General features: G+C 32.6%; 1 protein-coding gene and 1 long non-coding RNA gene across 2 annotated transcripts; one reads left to right on the top strand and one right to left on the bottom strand.

Annotated features, from left to right (window-relative positions):
* Positions 1 to 2129: 2129 nt before the first annotated feature.
* On the bottom strand, positions 2130 to 2588 carry LOC126266385 (uncharacterized). The gene has a single exon (XM_049970287.1). It carries the CDS (start codon positions 2586 to 2588, stop codon positions 2130 to 2132), a length of 459 nt encoding a protein of 152 aa, XP_049826244.1.
* A 7078-nt stretch (positions 2589 to 9666) lies between these two features.
* On the top strand, positions 9667 to 14277 carry LOC126266409 (uncharacterized). The gene is made up of 5 exons (XR_007548794.1): positions 9667 to 9844; positions 9987 to 10137; positions 13256 to 13360; positions 14033 to 14108; positions 14171 to 14277. It is a non-coding gene; the product is annotated as an uncharacterized LOC126266409 (long non-coding RNA).
* Positions 14278 to 18361: the final 4084 nt, after the last annotated feature.

Here is an 18361-nt window from a genome sequence, read left to right as displayed (position 1 = left end):
AATGCCAGAATTGTACGCTGGAGGAGAACGGGTGCTGAAATATACATTCGGATTTGAATATTCAACAAACTTTTCAAATATATTAATTACCTTACGGTTTGAGGTATTCTGAAATTGTCGCAGAGCCAGAATTGTACGTTGGAAGAGAACAGGGGCTACAATATATATTCAGATTAGATTTTTCAACAAACTTTATAAATATACTAATTACCTTACGGTTTGAGGTATTTTGAAGTTGTCGCAGAGCCAGAATTGTACGTTGGAGAAGAACAGGTGCTAAAATATAAATTCAAATTAGATTTTTCAGCAAACTTTATAAATATATTAATTACCTTACGGTTTGAGGTATTTTGAAATTGTCGCAGTGCCCGAATTGTACCTTGAAGGAGAACGGGGGCTGAAATTTAAATTCAGATCAGATTTTTCAATAAACTTTTTAAATATATTAATTACCTTACGGTTTGAGGACTCTTGAAGTTGTCGCAGTGCCAGAATTGTACGTTAGAGGAGAACAGGGGCTAAAATATATATTCAAATTAGATTTTTCAACAAACTTTTTAAAAATATTTATTACCTTACGGTAAAGACCCCAAACCGTAAGGTAATTAATATATTTTAAAATTTGTTGAAAAATCTAATCTGAATATATATTTCAGCCACTGTTCTTCTCCAACATACAATTCAGGCACGGCGACAAATTCAAAAGACCTCAAACCGTAAGATAATTAATATATTTATAAAGTTTGTTGAAAAATCTAATCTGAATATATATTGTAGCCCCTGTTCTCCTCCAACGTACAATTCTGGCTCTGCGACAATTTCAAAATACTTCAAACCGTAAGGTAATTAATATATTTAAAAAGTGTGTTGAAAAATCTAATATGAATATACATCTCAGTCCTTCTCCTCGAACATACAATTCTGGCACTGCGACTACTTCAAGAGACCTCAAACCTTAAGGCAATTAATATATTTATAATATTCATTGAATGTTTTAATCTGAATATATATTTCAGCACCAGTTCTCCAACGTACCATTCTGGCTCTGCGTAAACTTCAAAAGATCTCAAAGCGTAAGGTAATTAATATATTTAAAAAAGTAATGAAAAACCTAATCAGAATATACATTTTAGCCCCTGTTCTCTTCCAACAGACGATTCCGGCACTACGACAATTTCAAAAGACACCCAATCTTAAGGTAATTAAAATATTTTTCTTACTACCTCGGTCGAAAATACGTATTTTGCTCCCCGGTTCCACGGCAGAAAATAGTACTTTCCTGTCGTGGAACCGGGGAGCAAAATACGTACTTTCGACCGAGGTAGTAAGAAAAATAGTATACACTACACGGGAAGAGAGTTTGAGAGCGCTGCCCTGCGTGCCATCTGGCCCGAGGCGTAGCCGAGGAATCTCAAACTTTCTTCCCATGTAGTGTAAAATACTATAAAATGTTTGTTGAAAAATCTAATCTGAATATAAATTTCAGAACCTGTTCTCCTCCAACATAAAATTCTGGCATTGCGACAAATTCAAAAGACCTCCAGTCGTAAGATAATTCATATATTTAATAGAAAAATTGAAAATTCTAATCTGAATGTATATTTTACTAGGGGTTCTCCTCCAACATACAACTCTGGCACTGCGACCATTTCAAAAGACCTCAAGCCGTAAGATAATCAATATATTTAAAAAGTTTGTGGAAAAATCTAGTCTGAATATATATTTCAGCCCCTGTTCTTCTCCAACATACAATTCTGGCACTGCACCTACTTCAAAAGACCTCTAACCGTATTGTAATTAATATATTTAAAAAGTTTGTTTGAAAAATCTAATCTGAATAAATATTTCTGCCCCTGTTCTCCGCCAACATAAATTTCCGGCACTGCGACAACTTCAAAAGACCTCAAACCGTAAGTTAATTAACATATTTAAATAGTTTTTTGAAAAATTTAATCTGAATATATATTTCAGCCCCTGTTCTCCTCCAATACAGAATTCTGGCACTGCAACATCTTCAAAAGACCTCCAACGGAAATGTTCGATATATCAGCAACAACTTCAACATCCACACTCAGGCAGTCTTCGGATGTGTCCCAATTCAATCCCAGCGGAGGGATGGGACGGTATTTCTACTGCCCGGAGTGCTCCCACCCTCGGAGATCAAATTTGGCTTTTAACATGACTGTGCTTGCCTCTTGCATAAACGAGTCCAATGCTAACTTGTTGCTCACGCTCGTCACGCAGTTGTCCACGTTGAAACTTGACAACAACCTCACGGTTTCCTTGGAATATGGTGTTCCCTCTTCGTCAGCGTTTAAAACCATTTTCAGGTGCCTCTCGATTGTGGCCCCCAACAGAAATTGACTGCAAGTGACTCCGGAAACGACGCGTCGATGTCGAAAAGTACACATATTTTCATTCTGATCCATCCACAGGAAACGCATGAAATCTCGATCCTTTTCATGCACACCGATTTGTAGAAAAGCCTGTTTTATTTCTGCAGTAACACTGATTCTGCTCTTACGAAACCTTAACAGAATCTCTGGTATGACTTCTATTAAGTTCGCACCTTTTTCTAGACTATTCATCTTTATAACCGGTCTATGGGAGCAAGTAAACAGCCGGGGTACTGGAAAACAGCGCACAAGATGGGCTTCCCACTGCTCAAAGATTGCGCCACAAGAAACAAGTATGTCACCCGCTACCAATTTCTTACGAGTAATACCAAGCCTCTTGTGAGCTAAACCAAAATTCGTTGGTATGGGGGATGTCCATCTATCCATGGCAGCCGGACTTCAACGCGACCCTCTTGATCGACCGTTGTTGTCTCATTGAAGAACTCCTGTACCGCTCGTGCCCGATCCATTTCCGATTTTTGCTCTGCTGGGTCTCTGATGCCTATTGTATCCAATTCTCACAAATTAGTAATAGAAGCGTATTTAACTAAGAGTAAAATGGCAGTTATGTTCCCAGTGTATAGATTTGCAGCAAAGTCTGAGCCAGTAAGCAATTCAATAGGACCAACTTCTTGAGTATCTGTCATGTGGATACTTAGACAATGTAGCTCCTCCAACCAAGGCCCTGGGGAAATTGGTGCCTCCTGATGGCAAATAACTTGTTGATATAAAGCCTCCAATTTCGTGTGTACCTGTTTACGCATAACCTCTATGAGATAACACTGATGTGTGTTCACCATCGTGTGCCCACCGGACAGACTATGGTTCAATTTGGTCTCTCTTATAGATGGATCCAATTCTCTGTCGTTTTACGACGTACGTGTGTTGCGAGCCGGTATCAATCAACGCTCGAAATGACCTACGACCATTCGGCCCGAGTATCTCTACTCGCAGCGTTTGCATAAAAACGTGTGTCCCAACTGTAACAGTACAAGTAACTGCCATACCTTGGTTGAATTCCGGGGCTTCAACTTTGTTTTGTTCTTCAGCGGCTTGCTGTCCTTTACTTGTACACATGATGGCCTCATGGTGTTTCCCACAAAGGATGCATTTCTGTTTAACTTTGCATCTTTTTGAGACATGTCCGAGCCTTAAACAATGAAAACATGCATTTCGTTTCCTTAGAGAGGTTCGCTTCTGCCTAATTGACCAATCACTTGCTTTAAAACATTTGGATCCATCGTGTTTCCCATCGCATCAAACACACTCCACGGGAATTCCCGTCTCTTGCTTGCTCACAAATGTACTGTTCCGTCTTGCTCGAGAGTCTGCTCTTTGTGTTGGCCTTTTAGTCGTGATTAGCCCAAAACCCTCAGTGGCCAAATTAATCCTTTGCTCCTTCCAATGTGCCTTTGCCGCTGTTCAGACCTTCTGTTGAACCACCTCCACTATCCATTTTGCTGTATGATGACCTCTTCCACACACGTATCAATTTCTCTGGCAGACATGACTCGATAAGCGGAAAAATCATGGCCGCACTTTTGTTGGACGTTATTCCCAACGACTCTAGAGTTCTGAGCTGTGTTTCGAGCCTATCATATAACAGAGACACATCCAACATTGTTGACCACTAACTTCAGTAACTCCCTTACAGAGACTTCGATTTGTCAATCTTCTCGACCAAATCCCGCGAACAGGGACTCCACAATTTTATTATAATTTTTCCAGACCGCAGAAAAACTAGCAACGAGCTGTCTGGCCCTGCTGCCAGGCACGGTACCCTGAACTGAGTATTCAATCTTATCGCTGGGATCAATACTGACATCATGGTGTCTTAAAAGTAATGGATGGGAGTTTGAACCGCCTCTATGCTTGACCCCTATCATTTGCTTGACTGACTGACACCACTAACTACGGAACACCTCTGGGAACTGGTCTCAACTGCCTCGTTGTTCGCGGCCTCGAACCGACATTGTATTTCCAGGAACATCCATGAATATTCTAATATTTCAGCATTAATTTGTGTCAACTGATCGCGTTTACCTTGGATCAGCTCCATGGCAACTTTAGCGCTTCGTTTTGCTGGTTCCTCCTGGTCACTGGCTATTAGTAATGTCTTATCTTTTGATCCACCGACATTTTGTTTCTGTATACCGGTACTCCCACCGAACGTAAATCTCTTCGCACACCACCAATCCTGTCACGGTCGTCACTATTTATGTCGCGTCGAAGAAAAGCCCCGTTTCTAACTTCTACGACGGGTTCGTTGATTAATAGTCACAAAAATTTTAAACTATTTTATTTTCAACGAAAAAAACACTGGTAAAATGCAATGTACACAGTATCGCTACACCTTTTTTACATAAAAACAAAATGAAAAAAGGGTCTGTTGACTCAACAGTGTTGAGTCGCAGACGCACGAAGTATATCTATACTTCCCAACCCAACAAACCAAAATTAACTATAATTATACATACATAGACAACCAAAACAACAAATTGAATAGTTTCCGACTTAACATGATACAACAATTTTTTTCTTAAAAGGTGATTGCCTCCTTATTTGACGAAAATCTCTGGCCGTTTTTCCGCAATTTCTGCCTTCAGCTTGTCGAGTAATGATGTGTAGTAAGCTCCTGTAATAGTTTCTCCTTTTTGAAGATACTCAACTAAGATAACTCCATGACTATCTCAGAAAACAGTCGCTATCACTTTCCCAGCCAAAAAAAAACAGTTTTTGCTTTTTTTGTACCCGGTTTGACTATATTTTTGTTTCAAGCGTATAACGTTTCATCTACAGTAATTAATCGGCGCCAAAACTCGGATTGCCTAAATTGCGCCAACAGAGCGCTGAGCGCTGGAAATGTTCATTCGAACACGTTTTTGGTTTAACGTGAGCAAACGCGGCACCCAACGCGCGGACCGCTTTCTCATATCTAAATCTTGATGTAGTATGTGACAGACATTTTTTTTGTATATTTTCATTACCTCTGCTATCTCTCTCAGTTTAATTCGTAGTAGTATGGTAATTCGTAGTAAAATGGCAATTTATAATTCTGAAACGGAGAATTACGAGTTTTCAACTTCGGTTATAAATTTGTTGCGACACTGCATACATCCATCTCGTCCAGATTGAAAATACAAATGAACAACGAAAAGACCTTAAAATATTAAAGAGACTTACAGAATCACAATGGTGTGATAAAGTTTCAGCATAAGCAGGTACTAATTTAATTGAAAACAAATGGAACAAAGAAGAATTGCTACGATGTACTAACGATTTGAAAAAGATTAATCTTTCTTTGAGATCAAGTGCAGATGAATCATATAACCAACTGAAAGCAAATGAGTCTGATGCCAAGACTTATTATTCTTGAAAAGATATGTTGTACACGTAAGTTATTCTATTGAATAATAGACGACCAGCAAGAGGGGTTCAGCTTAAAGTTAACAATTTAAATTCTTTAATTTAGAGAGAACACTGATAATGAGTTACAAAAATATTTAACTGAAACTGAAAAAATTTTACTAAACACTTATAGTCGTTTCGTTATAAGATTATATTTTAGTAATAACATATTATGTGCCCGTTGTAAAGCCTAAAGGTACATATGTCAATATCATTGCAATGCTGTGTAGTCCTCTCACATAAATTGGTATTTCCTCTGTAGAGAATACATTAACCGAAAAAAAATTCTGACTCACGGTAACTTTCTGAATATGATGCTGTGCAATTTAGCCCACACTTTGTGAAATTCAAGGTAAGTGATTTTAAGTTAATTTCGAATATTTAGGATTGTTTTCTAGTTATTTCGCTTGTTCAATAAAATTAAGACAAATTAAAACTAACGATTAAAAGTTTTTAAGATTATAACTTTTTTTTTAATTAAATTTAAAATTTTCTGAGTTACTAATGTTAACACGTTTCCTTGCATTATTTTTGGCGGAGAATCGATTTGAACAGAATCTGGAATCAAGGATTTGACCCATTTGAGTGAAAAAATAAAAAAACATGATTCTTCGTAAGTACACCTACAAAATGTAATGAGTTAGTTTGTGAAAAGGCACGGTCGACATTCGTAATCAGTCAGATTCTGTGTATAGAAGCAATATCCAAAAGTATAACGAACAAGTTGATAAAAACATGTATATTTCATCACTTCTTATCGATTGTCAACTTTTGTGTTGCATTTGAGTTAGCCTTGCGAGGTGACAATGATCCAATTGGGTCTATTAATGATGGGGTATTTCGTGGATTAATAGACCATGTATCGGAGTTGTAACAGTCTTCAAAGGTATATAAAAAACTCTTGAGAACGATATTAAAAAGAAAAAATGTGAATACGTGGCAGTTCATGCTGATAAAACCATCGATGTATCGACCACTATACAGATGGTATTGATTTTAAGTTATGAAGAAAACGGACATGTTCACGAACGGTTTTGGAAATATCTTACGCCGCATTCCCATACTGCTGAAGGACTTAATTCTGTTTGTACAACAGAATTACGGGTACTTCAAATAACTCTGTAACCATTAATAGTACAATATCACCTATGTGATTCGTTCATTGTTGTACCCACCATATAAATTTAATAATAGGAAAAAAGTAAGTCAAAAGAAAACCGAACAGAAATGTTTTGCTAACCTTCAAGTTTTTTCAAAGTTTTTTTCACAATCACCGAAGCGTACTGAGATTTTGAAACTTATTGTATCTAAGAATATTCCAGCTGCTCCGCAAACGAGATGGAACTTCGCGGACAGTTGTCTCAGCGCATAGCTACAAGGAACCTTTAAAAGAATGCATGACCACCAAAATGATACCAATTCTATAAATCAGACAGATATGCTCCAAAGATATTTGAACGACAGTACATTTTTAAATTGGCTTGATTTTTTTCAATTTATTCTAGCACACATTGAAATTTTATTCAAACAAATACAAAAAAGGATTATTAACTTGGTTCATATAAAAAACTATTAATCATTTTGAAATCAGTATACAAAATACACGTAACACCATAGATCAACTTGAAGAACCGCCTCAAAAAAGGCTTAAATCGTCTAGTTTCGTCGTAACAAAAGAAGTTAGCCACTGATACCAACACAACACCTACAAGAAACTTTTCTTTTGATGCAGATGCTGCTGGAATTCTTTTGGATATAGAAGAAAATGTTTCTTCAATTCAGGTTTTTGACCAAATAATGGAAATAAAATCTACGAATTATCACGGCATAAATCTTTTCAATAAAACACGGCCACATACAAGGCATAGTAGGAGGGCAAATTTCAAAAATACTATAACAGTTTTCCGGGGTTCGGGCAGTGTGAAAATAAAACTGATACTAAATTAAACTAAACTCTATTAAACAATTATTACACTATTTACAGTTACTACTATTTATTTTTCAGTCCTTGTGGTTATTTATGTCTAACCCTCATGACTCTCAGTCTGAGTAAGACTGTCTGACTGACTCTTGTGGTTAATTATGTCTAACGCTCTTGACTCTCAGTCTGAACCAGATTGTCTGACTGAGTGCGGGTGAGCTGAATTAGAAGACTAAAGCTGACGTAGATGCCACTGTCAACTGGTTCGGGAGGAGCAAGACCAATCTGAGGAAGATGCGAGATCTTCCTGGGGAGGATTGGTCTTGCTGGGTTGGACCCGTTTGCTACCCACTACCACTGGCTTGTGGAGCGGTACTGTGCCCCTGGATCACGGCAAGGTGGATCCACCCTGAGGTACTCTTCTTGTCTGTCAAGCGCACATTTATATTCTCAGCCGGAGAATATTCAATGCCAGTTGAGACTCAGTTTCGCACCCCGTACGCAGCGATCATCGGCAGATTATTTCATACCTTCCTCGAATTCTCTGGCGCGCCGGTTCATCACCTGAGGCTCGTTACAATACTGATGCGATTGAAATGAGAATGTTGTTATATTTGTGTTTGTTTCAGTTACAGATTAAATTCTCCAACATCATTAGAAAACTCTTCTTTTCCATTGATGCATTACATTACAAAAGTTTGCGAATGCATATGCAATAAATGAAGCATTATCATTACACAAATCTGTTATCATTTCGAGGAAGGCTTTATTTTCTCACGTACATGAATGGCAAAAAGGCAAAATACGAAATTAAATTCTACGAACTTTGTTCAGCCAAGGTTATGTGTTGAACATAGAAATATACAAAGGCCATCGAGAAAACGATGAAAACATGACAACTATTGAAAATCTTCTGATGCGACTGATGCAGTCATATTTAAACAAAGGCCATCATTTGTTCATTAATAAGTATTACAACAGTCTACCATTACCTAACAAATTAATTAGCAAAAAGACACATTGCATCAACTACCAATACAGATTTGACTTAAAACGCACGTCGTGGTTGCATCGTGACAAAAATTTCGTGTATGATTAATTAAAAAATCTGTTATTACGACGTAAGTGCAGAAGCTGTTCTCAAGACAGGCATCTAAATTAGACCAGTCTAATTTAGGCAACTACATACTTTTGTAAAAGAAAATTAAAATTGAAAAAAATATTTTAGTGTTACAATGTCGAAAAAATGGTGATTACGGTTTGAATGAATGAAGTCATGTATATTGAGTTTCCAAGGTTACCATAAAGAGACGCTGACGCAAAAAACACCGTTAGCAATGGAGTTAAGGCATTGGGCAGGCCGATGATATTTTCTTCGGATATGGAAAAAATTATTTTGGAGGACAATTTTAAATAATAAAAAACCATATAAACGTGCATAAAATTGTTGCTTGGAGTGTCAATAGATTTCTAAGTTTTCACTTCTATCGGCAGTCTCTATAACTTTAATTTTTTTTTGAAAGTATTCTATTTTTGAACTAAATATAAAATATTTAAAAAATATATAAAATGAATATTTGATTCTTTGATTTTAAATTTAATAAAAATTGTTAGATTTTCAAAAATTCATAAAAAATCAAAAATTATGTTACATATTATTATTTTGATAAGTGAAATTTTCTGAAAAAATAATGCTAATGCGCCTGCGGGTACTACCAACATATTTTCAGGCCGCTATAATGAAACTACCGAAAATGTTTATTAAATATGGCAACGTTGTATGTAATATTTTTCTAAATATTCAATGACGGGTAGACGACAGTCCGGTTCAATGTGTTATTTTTCTGAAGTTGGTAAAACAAAAAATAAAGAAGTTGGCAACAGTGCCAAATGAAATTCGCGCGTCAACTTTCCAATAACTATTTTCGTTCATTAGTTTTATTCATGTAAAAAAGGTGCCCAACAAACGATACACAAAACCAATGTTGCATTTATTTGGAGTAAATTGTCGCAATCCCACTACAACCGCAACAAATGTAACAAAAATCCTAAGTACTGAACTGAAAATGTAATAATTACGTGTCATTGTATAATTGATGAGCATCTCTCCATTATCCAGGTTGGTAAAATTTACAATTCATTTACTATATGATTTGCAATTTTGTAACAAGTTAATTTTTGTGAAATGATTTGTAGGTTAGTTTTTATTTTTACTGTCGAATAGATTTATACCTATTATATTCCTATCTTTTATATTTTAGATGGCAATAACTGACAAGCCTTAGAAGCAATCGATGCAATTGTGTTTTTCCATATTCAAATGGTCAGGAGTCAAAATATTACATCAGTGTAACTTCATTGTATGTGACATAACATAAGGCTTAGAAGATGCTTTTACCATAGATTATCGAAGTAAGTTATATGAAAATATATTGAAATAATTTTACCCCACAATATTTTACATTGGTGTTTTACGATAACATCTATACGTGTGTCTGATAAGTACTATCTACTACTATAAGTGGTTGAAATTGTTATAATAACTAAAATATTTAAAGCGATTATTTAAATAACAAATATTAAAATAATCTTAATTAATATTATTTTGACATGATTTTAAAAATGATTTAAATTAGTATTTGAGCTAAAAACTAAAATAAAAATATTTAAAATATTACATACAAGAAATAAAATTAACAATTTTCATAACAAGACCATGTACTTATGAATTATAAAATAGTGCATATTAAAACATTTTAAATGTTATAAACAAATATAATAAAAAGATCGAGTGATTAGAAATTATTCGTGCCTATGAGTTGAAATTTCATGATCAGTGTGTAATATTCTATTTAATAATAATGGCAAATTGTTAATTGAATTTACTCTTAGGATGTTAAATAAAAAGTTAACAGTCAAGATTCACAAACACCCAGTTACTTTTTTAAAACTTTGTTATGGATAATTTTGCTATTAATTTCTTTATGTAGATTAAAATTAAAACAATAAAATAACAATAGTTATTAACAATATAACATACATTTCGTTGTAAAAGGCGACGAAAACAATTTGGAATTTCAAAAAAGATCCTCACTCTTATTTTTCATTTATTATTTCTTTGAATATCATATGTTATTGTATCTTATAACTCATTCATCATTTGTAATCTGTTTCTATAAATGTTGTTACATACAGTTTAAATAGCCTCGAATGTCTGTTATATAATTTTGTAATTACTATTATTTAATTTTATTATTATTGATATTTATTTTAAACAAATAAATTAAATATAAATATTGTAAATTAAAATAAAAAAAATATAAGATTAAGATATAAGATATTTATTGAGTAAACATATAATATATTAGTTATAATAATGTTTATTCATTCTATCGTTTCCAGATTCTATCAGTTATACATATTTTATACTATTTTATTTATTTAAATTGTTTATAAGATTCTGTATGTAATATTATACAAATATTTAGAAATTCGAGAAAAAAAAATGAATAAATAGAATGATTAAATTATATGAGTTACCTGATTCTTAAAATTATTTTTTATACTTTCACTATTTTGACATATTTTTATCAGTAACGGATTTTTAAAAAATTATTTATACTACTCAATTTTATAATTATTTCTGTGAAAGTGTGTATTTTGTATTCGGAACGTTACTGCCGTTCATGTTAGCCCTGAGGTAAACTAGTGTTTCATTTTGCCTTTTTTGTTATTACAATTGAATATAAGAAATTGGCTCCGAATCTCCAACATTGTTGTTGATACGTAATTTGAAATTAATCTTATATATAAAATTCTCGTGCCACGGTTTTCGTTCCCATACTCCTCCGAAACGGCTTGACCGATTCTCATGAAATTTTGTGAGCGTATTGAGTAGGTCTGAGAATCGGCCAACATCTATTTTTCATCCCCCTAATTTTTTTTTTTATTTTTTAGACAAAATTTTCAGTTTCTATTTTTTTATGATACAACATACAAAAATACATACAATCCTAAATTTTCACCCTTCTACGATCAACCCTTATTTTTTAATAGCCATTTTAGTAATTTAATCATTTTTCATCTGCGGTCGAAAACTGATCAATCGTCATTTAATTAGTTATCCCCGCCAGATGTCTACAGGTGTATTATTATTATTATTCAGTTTCCGATTAGATTGGCATTTGCAATGACTATCAACAAATCCCAAGGTCAAACGATGTAGATTTGAGAACACCATGTTTTTCACACAGACAATTATACGTGGCATGTTCTCGAGTGGGTAAACCATCCAGTTTGTTTGTGTTAGCTGAAGATGGACTAACAAAAAATATTGTTCACGCTATAGCATTAAGAGATTGATATTGTTTGATAGTGTTATTGTCGTAATTGTTTAATTAATGATATATAATTTTAAGGAATAAATTATAATAACTTAAAAATAATGTTTGCCATTTGTTATTTTTATATTCTCTCATCGTTCACAGCGCTCCATGCTTATTTCACGCGTATACCACATTCTTACATACATACAATATACACATTCTAACATACATACATACTTACAATAAGTAAGCTATTTTTTGTCTACACTAGAAATTACTTGAAAGTTATTTATATGGCAAAACAACGTTTGCCGAGTCACCTGGTATATGACATATAATTCACAAAATTCACGTCGTGTTTCGATTCGATTCTTAAATTTAAGTCATATTGGACCTCAGAAAGTCTGTTTGCAAAATGGCTGTAGTGTTTCCCAATTCATTTTATAATCACAAAATTCTATTTATTTTATTATATGGAACATTAAATTGCAATGACAATTTTTAAAATTAAAATACCTAAAACATTAAACCATATGTTTTTCCCTTGTTCTTTAAGGAAAATTATTCGCATACGCCTTTCTTTGTTTAAATTCATATTTGTCGACTTCTATTCGCAATAACAATTCTCACTGAATCGACAACATATTCTTATAATCAGTAAAACAACATGATATAACAAATAAATAATTGTATTTGTTTATAGAAAATATTAAGCGTACTCTTTGCAGTTATCAGTTATTCTTCTGTTTTCGTTTCTAGTTGAAAAAAGACAATGTTTGAAGTGATTAGGTACATTAAATCTTGTAAAACCAGATTTGTGAAAACGTTATTAGCTTAAGATTTTTACATGCAAATAATTGAAATTTTAAGTAAATTAACTTTTTTATAAACTCATAGTAGAAGTGAAGATACTGCAACATTTATTGAAATGCAAAAATTTTGCAAGGATTTGTTACCATGTTTTCAAAAAAAAGATGATTTTGAAAAGAAACTTGTTTTACTAATCTAAATTAGTTAATTAGTCAATATTATTTGTGTTTTAGGCTAAAAAGAAAATAACTCTGTTTAATAAAAAATCTTCTAATTATATTTAAGAAATAAGAAATTAAATATAACCAAAAATTACTGTGAAATGATTAATAGGATAATTGTTCGATTTGATATACTATGTTTTGTGTAGTATTTTATCCTTTTTTATATTTTAGGTAGCAATAACTGACAAAATATGCAGCTTACACTTAGGATTCCATCATGTAACCTCTCCTGTTGTGTTTATTCATATTCAAATGAGGCCAACATCAAAATATTAGGTCAGTATCACATGTGTGAGTTATGGATTGAAATGTAGCTTAGAGTAGAATATATAATATATAATATATAAAATAGGCTATAAGAAATAAAATTGAAATATAGTATTCATTCAATAATTCACATTAATCTGCTATTATGGTACAATATATTAAACTCTTGTTTAGTGCCAAAATTATATTGGATACAGAATATTAAATTGAATTTCTATGAGTCCTACGAGTGGTTATCTTCTTTTAATTTTATGCAATGTGTAACCACATAAATAACAATTTACAAAAATCTATTGCTGTGAGCTGGGTGGTATCATTTATTTCATATTTAATTTTGACATGACATTACATTATGACTAAAATATGTGATTATTATAATTATGTGTAGCAATGGTAACTTCTATAAATATTAAAGCACGATTTTTGTCCCTAGTTTCTTATGTAAAATTATGAAAATGAAATTTAAAAAGTGTACTTTTCAAGAATGATTTGATTTTTCTCTTTTCTTTATTATTAGAAATGTTTAATTCTTTATTGAAATATTTGTCTTTTACGTTACTTTAAGTATGCTTCCATGAAAATTTGATATTTTTATTAAGAAGTAAATTTTTGATTCTGATTTCTTTACACCTATATTATTATGTGACAAGCAGATATTTTATTTAATTTTTAATTTTTTAGATATCAGCAGCAAGCAAATTGAGGTCAACATTGAATATTTGTCACAAGCAACACCTACAAAACTCTGCAAACAAAGGTTAGCATAAAATTGAAATATTATCTTCTGTTTTATTTTAGTTTCTTTGTTTTTGGTAATAGTTTAGCAGAATTTATTATAACTCAAATGTGAAACAGTGATCAGAACAAGACCAAATTATATGTAAAAATTAATTTTGTAATATATGTTTATATATGTTTTAATAATTTTTTACAGTCAAAATTTTAAATAAAGAATCCAATTAATGGAATTTTAAAAGTTTCAAATAAATTGTAATACTTCTCTAACCATGTTGAAAAAATGTTATAAATTTTAAATAAACTAATATATTCATATATTTTTCAAAACTAATAACTTGATTTCTATAACTAGCTTCCTTTAATTGCTATATCACCTGATTATTTTAGTTTAATATACAAAAGAGTCAAACATTTCTGTTTTCCTCATCAAATAGTCTTTTGTCCGGTAATAATTTTCCATAGAAATTTAAAGATTGTCTATTTTCCACATTTTATTTAGTTTAACTTTTCTTATTTGTTTTCTTTTGTTTTTAAGCATATACGAAGATTAAAAAGTCTCCTATTGCTATTTTAGAAGTATTATCATATCTCATAGTACAAAATATTTCTTGTGTTAATTTAAAATATGAGTAAGTCATTGTTTGAACGATAAATGATTTTGTCTTCCCTCTTTACTTACTTGTGTACATAGGTGACATGTGTCATTCTTTCTTTTTTGTCCACAAAATCATCAATATAAAAGGTCAATATGAACCAAGAACTATATTTTATCCATCAATTAAAAACCCTTCATATTGAATAAATTTTAAGTGGTAAAAGAGAGTAAAATTTAAATTTTATTTGAATATAGAAGTAAAATTCTTAATGTAAAAGAATCAAAAAACTAATGAAAAATTTCTGAGTAGTTCAATTTTTAATAAAATAATACATATTTTTTTTGTGCCTTCAACTAGAGAAACATATCTACTAATTATTTAAATATTTACCTCAGAAGAAAAGACAATCATATCTAATGACAAATAATTCATAATATATATTAATGTATTTTAATATTAATCCATTCTAATTTCGATTCTAATACTTTAGTCATGAAAATTTAAAAGCAGCAGATTGCTAATAGTAAAAATATCTGAAAATTAATGTTTCTCTTATCAAATAATTGAATAATTAGCAAAATTTAATCAAAAATATTTTAATTAATGTTAATTTTAAGAAATTCTTAAATGAGAAAAATGTCTCCCACAAAAAACAACTATGAAATATTGAATTGTGGTTTTTACTCTTGTTATAATGTCTTGATTTTTCAAATTAATTACTATTTAATTTTGTTTCAGGTATTATGGCAAGTGGTTAGACATGAAAAGTATTGGGTTGGCAACTAAGTAATTGCGGATTTTTTTTAGAAAATCAAAGACAATTTTTTCAAAGAACTAAATAACTTTACTCTGTAATGTATTGCCCATTTTGATCAGTGACCTTTTGCCATCTTTCAGGCAGCATCATAATCCCAAGTTCATAAAACTTCTGGTTTTTATTAGCAAAAAACTGAATCAGGTACGATTTGACATCATTATCATTATTGAAATTTTTATCATTCAAGGAGTTTTGTAAAGATCGAAATAAAAAGTAATCAGATGATGCAAGGTCAGGACTATATGGTGTATGTGGCAAAACATCCCAACCAAGCTCCAATAATTTTTGCCGAGTGACCAAAGATGTGTGTGGCCTTGCATTGTCATGATGGAATACAACACCTTTTCGATTTGTCAATTCGGGCCGCTTTTTTTCAACTGCATTGTTTAATTTCATTAGTTGTTCAATGTAGACAACCGAATTGATCGTTCGGTTGGGTGGTAAGAGTTCAAAGTAGACAATTCCTTTATAATCCCACTAAACTGATAACAAAATCTTCTTTTGATGAATACCTGACGAGCTGGCTCATGCACATGGCCTGCTCCAGTTATCAGTTGTTTTAAAAATGGATCATTTTTATTACGTTTATTAAGCAAATTGCGGCGGTTAATGCGTTGCGTTAAATGCGTTTCCTTCAGTTCGTGAAGAACTCATGTATCGAGGTTTTGAACAAGCCAAGTTGTTTTAAGTGATTTTCAATGCATGTATGTGATACCTGAAGCTTCTCTGCAATCTCACGTGTTGTACTGTGACGATCTGAATCGATTATTGCTTTGATTAGGTCGTCATCAACTTCAACTGGACGACCAGAGCATTTTTCATCTTTGAGTGAAAAATCACCAAAACAAAATTTGGCAAACCAATTTTGAAACTGCCGTTCTTTTAAGGCTTCCACGTCATAAACAGCACATAACTTTTTGTGAGCTTGCGATACGTTTTTCCCTTTGCGGAAATAAAAAAGCAAAATATGGCGAAAATGATCCTTTTGATCTTCCATTCTTCAACTAACGCCAAACGAAAACTACGCAACCGATCAAAAAACTTTTTTTACTGATTGATAGCTGAATTTTCAACTATCAAATAACAAAATGTGTTTTACATTTGGTCTACGCCAGCAAACCTAAAAATTCAACTGAAGCCATCAATGAGTGAAATCCGCAATGACTTACTTGCCAACCCAATATACCGTATCAAAAATGATGAACGTGTCTACTCGCATATTGAGACGGAACATCAATACCCCTTTGTAAACAAAAAGGAAAGATATACATGCAATTATGTGGGCGGGCCGAACTGACTGGAGGGGATCATTTGGTTTTGCTGCGTTTAGCATGCGGTTCGTCTCCGCAGACGTTGTTTTTAGTATATTTTATTTAATTTTTGGGATACATTTTTATTTTGAAAAAAGTAGTTTATTTTTAGAATACTTATTTTTGTTTTTGATATACCCTCAAAAAATATTTCATTTTACAGATTGAAAATTATACAAAGTTACGGAATTTAAATGGAGCATCCGAAGAACTCGAACTACATCCCTACGCATACGGAGAGTTACTAAATGCATTCGCAAAGATTAATTTACATTGTGCGCCGGCGCGCACCAGCACGGCGGCATTGTCTCTGAGAGTAGGGATTCTTACTACCGGGCAAAACTTTACTCTCTTTGTCGTGCATCCATCTCTTACAACATCCAGACACGAAGAGCATTTTTCGTACTGTATATTGATACGATATGGATACGTTCCATATGGATTAGCATTCAAGTGGATATGACACAAGAATGTTTAGGCGGCAATTGAGATTCATAAACAAAGAAATAATTTCAACAGAAAAGGAGAAACCCAAAAACAAGATAAAATTTGGACACTAGTTCTTAAAAACATACAAAGTTGCTAAGCAGATTAGAACTGCCACTGGGCCGAATAAAATTTCGTCTGTCCCATAGTGGGAGACATACTGTCTCTATTGTATATGATATCTCTTTCAGGATTCAGATGAATCAAACTCTTTTTGTACTGTATGCGTAAGTTATAGTTCTAATTTTTTGAGGCAGACAGTAACTTAACAAAACAAAATTGTATGTTTTGGAATTGTATAATAATTTCTGCTAGGATGGTTATAATTTCAATGTGTGTATATGGAAGTTTTGTTTTTTAAACCATAAATCAAAAAATATGCACCTATCAATTTAAGGTTTATAACCTGCTGCTCCACAAACATTGGTGTATGTTATCACTGGGTACATTGATTTATGAGCAATGGTTTTTGATTTCAGTTTATTTAAACAGTTGCCAAATGAATTGATCTTCCGGAACTGAGGGTGTTCTGTCACTTCCTAAATGGCATTCATGTCGCAGTCGTTACCCTTCGATATTCAATTATATTTTGAATTTTTTCTCGTCATATAACTTATGTAATTCATGGAAACAAATACTATTGCCAACATGTACCTGATGATTTTTACGATAAACACTTGTTTCGTACTCGTTCTGGTCTGGTTGGATTTCTTCAGATTTGAAATTCATAGAATATGCAGAAAGTGCAGTAATTTATTCAACCAATTAATTGGAACACAACAGATGAATCAACAAAAAGACAGCTACTACTGAGTTCTTGAGCTGTTTTTCTGAAACTAAACTCTCACTGATTTGATCACCAAGGTAACCTCGGTCGCCTTCATTTGTCAGTTGTTGTTTTAACATACTTAATTCTATTTTATTGTTGCCTCTCAGTAGATTAGAATTAAGACAACCCGAATCATAAAAACATTTCAATTATCTAAAACAAATTTAAATTATTTCGATGCTTAGTAAATAGGTTTTTATCAAGTCCTTTGGTCATTATGTCAGCTGTTCGATC

This window comes from Aethina tumida, chromosome 8 (assembly GCF_024364675.1).
Source record: "Aethina tumida isolate Nest 87 chromosome 8, icAetTumi1.1, whole genome shotgun sequence".
NCBI classification, from domain to species: domain Eukaryota; kingdom Metazoa; phylum Arthropoda; class Insecta; order Coleoptera; family Nitidulidae; genus Aethina; species Aethina tumida.
The sequence above is the reverse complement of the archived record's forward strand: the minus strand, read 5'-3'. Positions and strand labels throughout refer to the sequence as shown.

What these genes read in the sequence shown, in the direction of transcription:
- LOC126266385 (XM_049970287.1), bottom strand. Translation starts at nt 2,588, where the DNA reads ATGAATAGTCTAGAAAAAGGTGCGAACTTAATAGAAGTCATACCAGAG.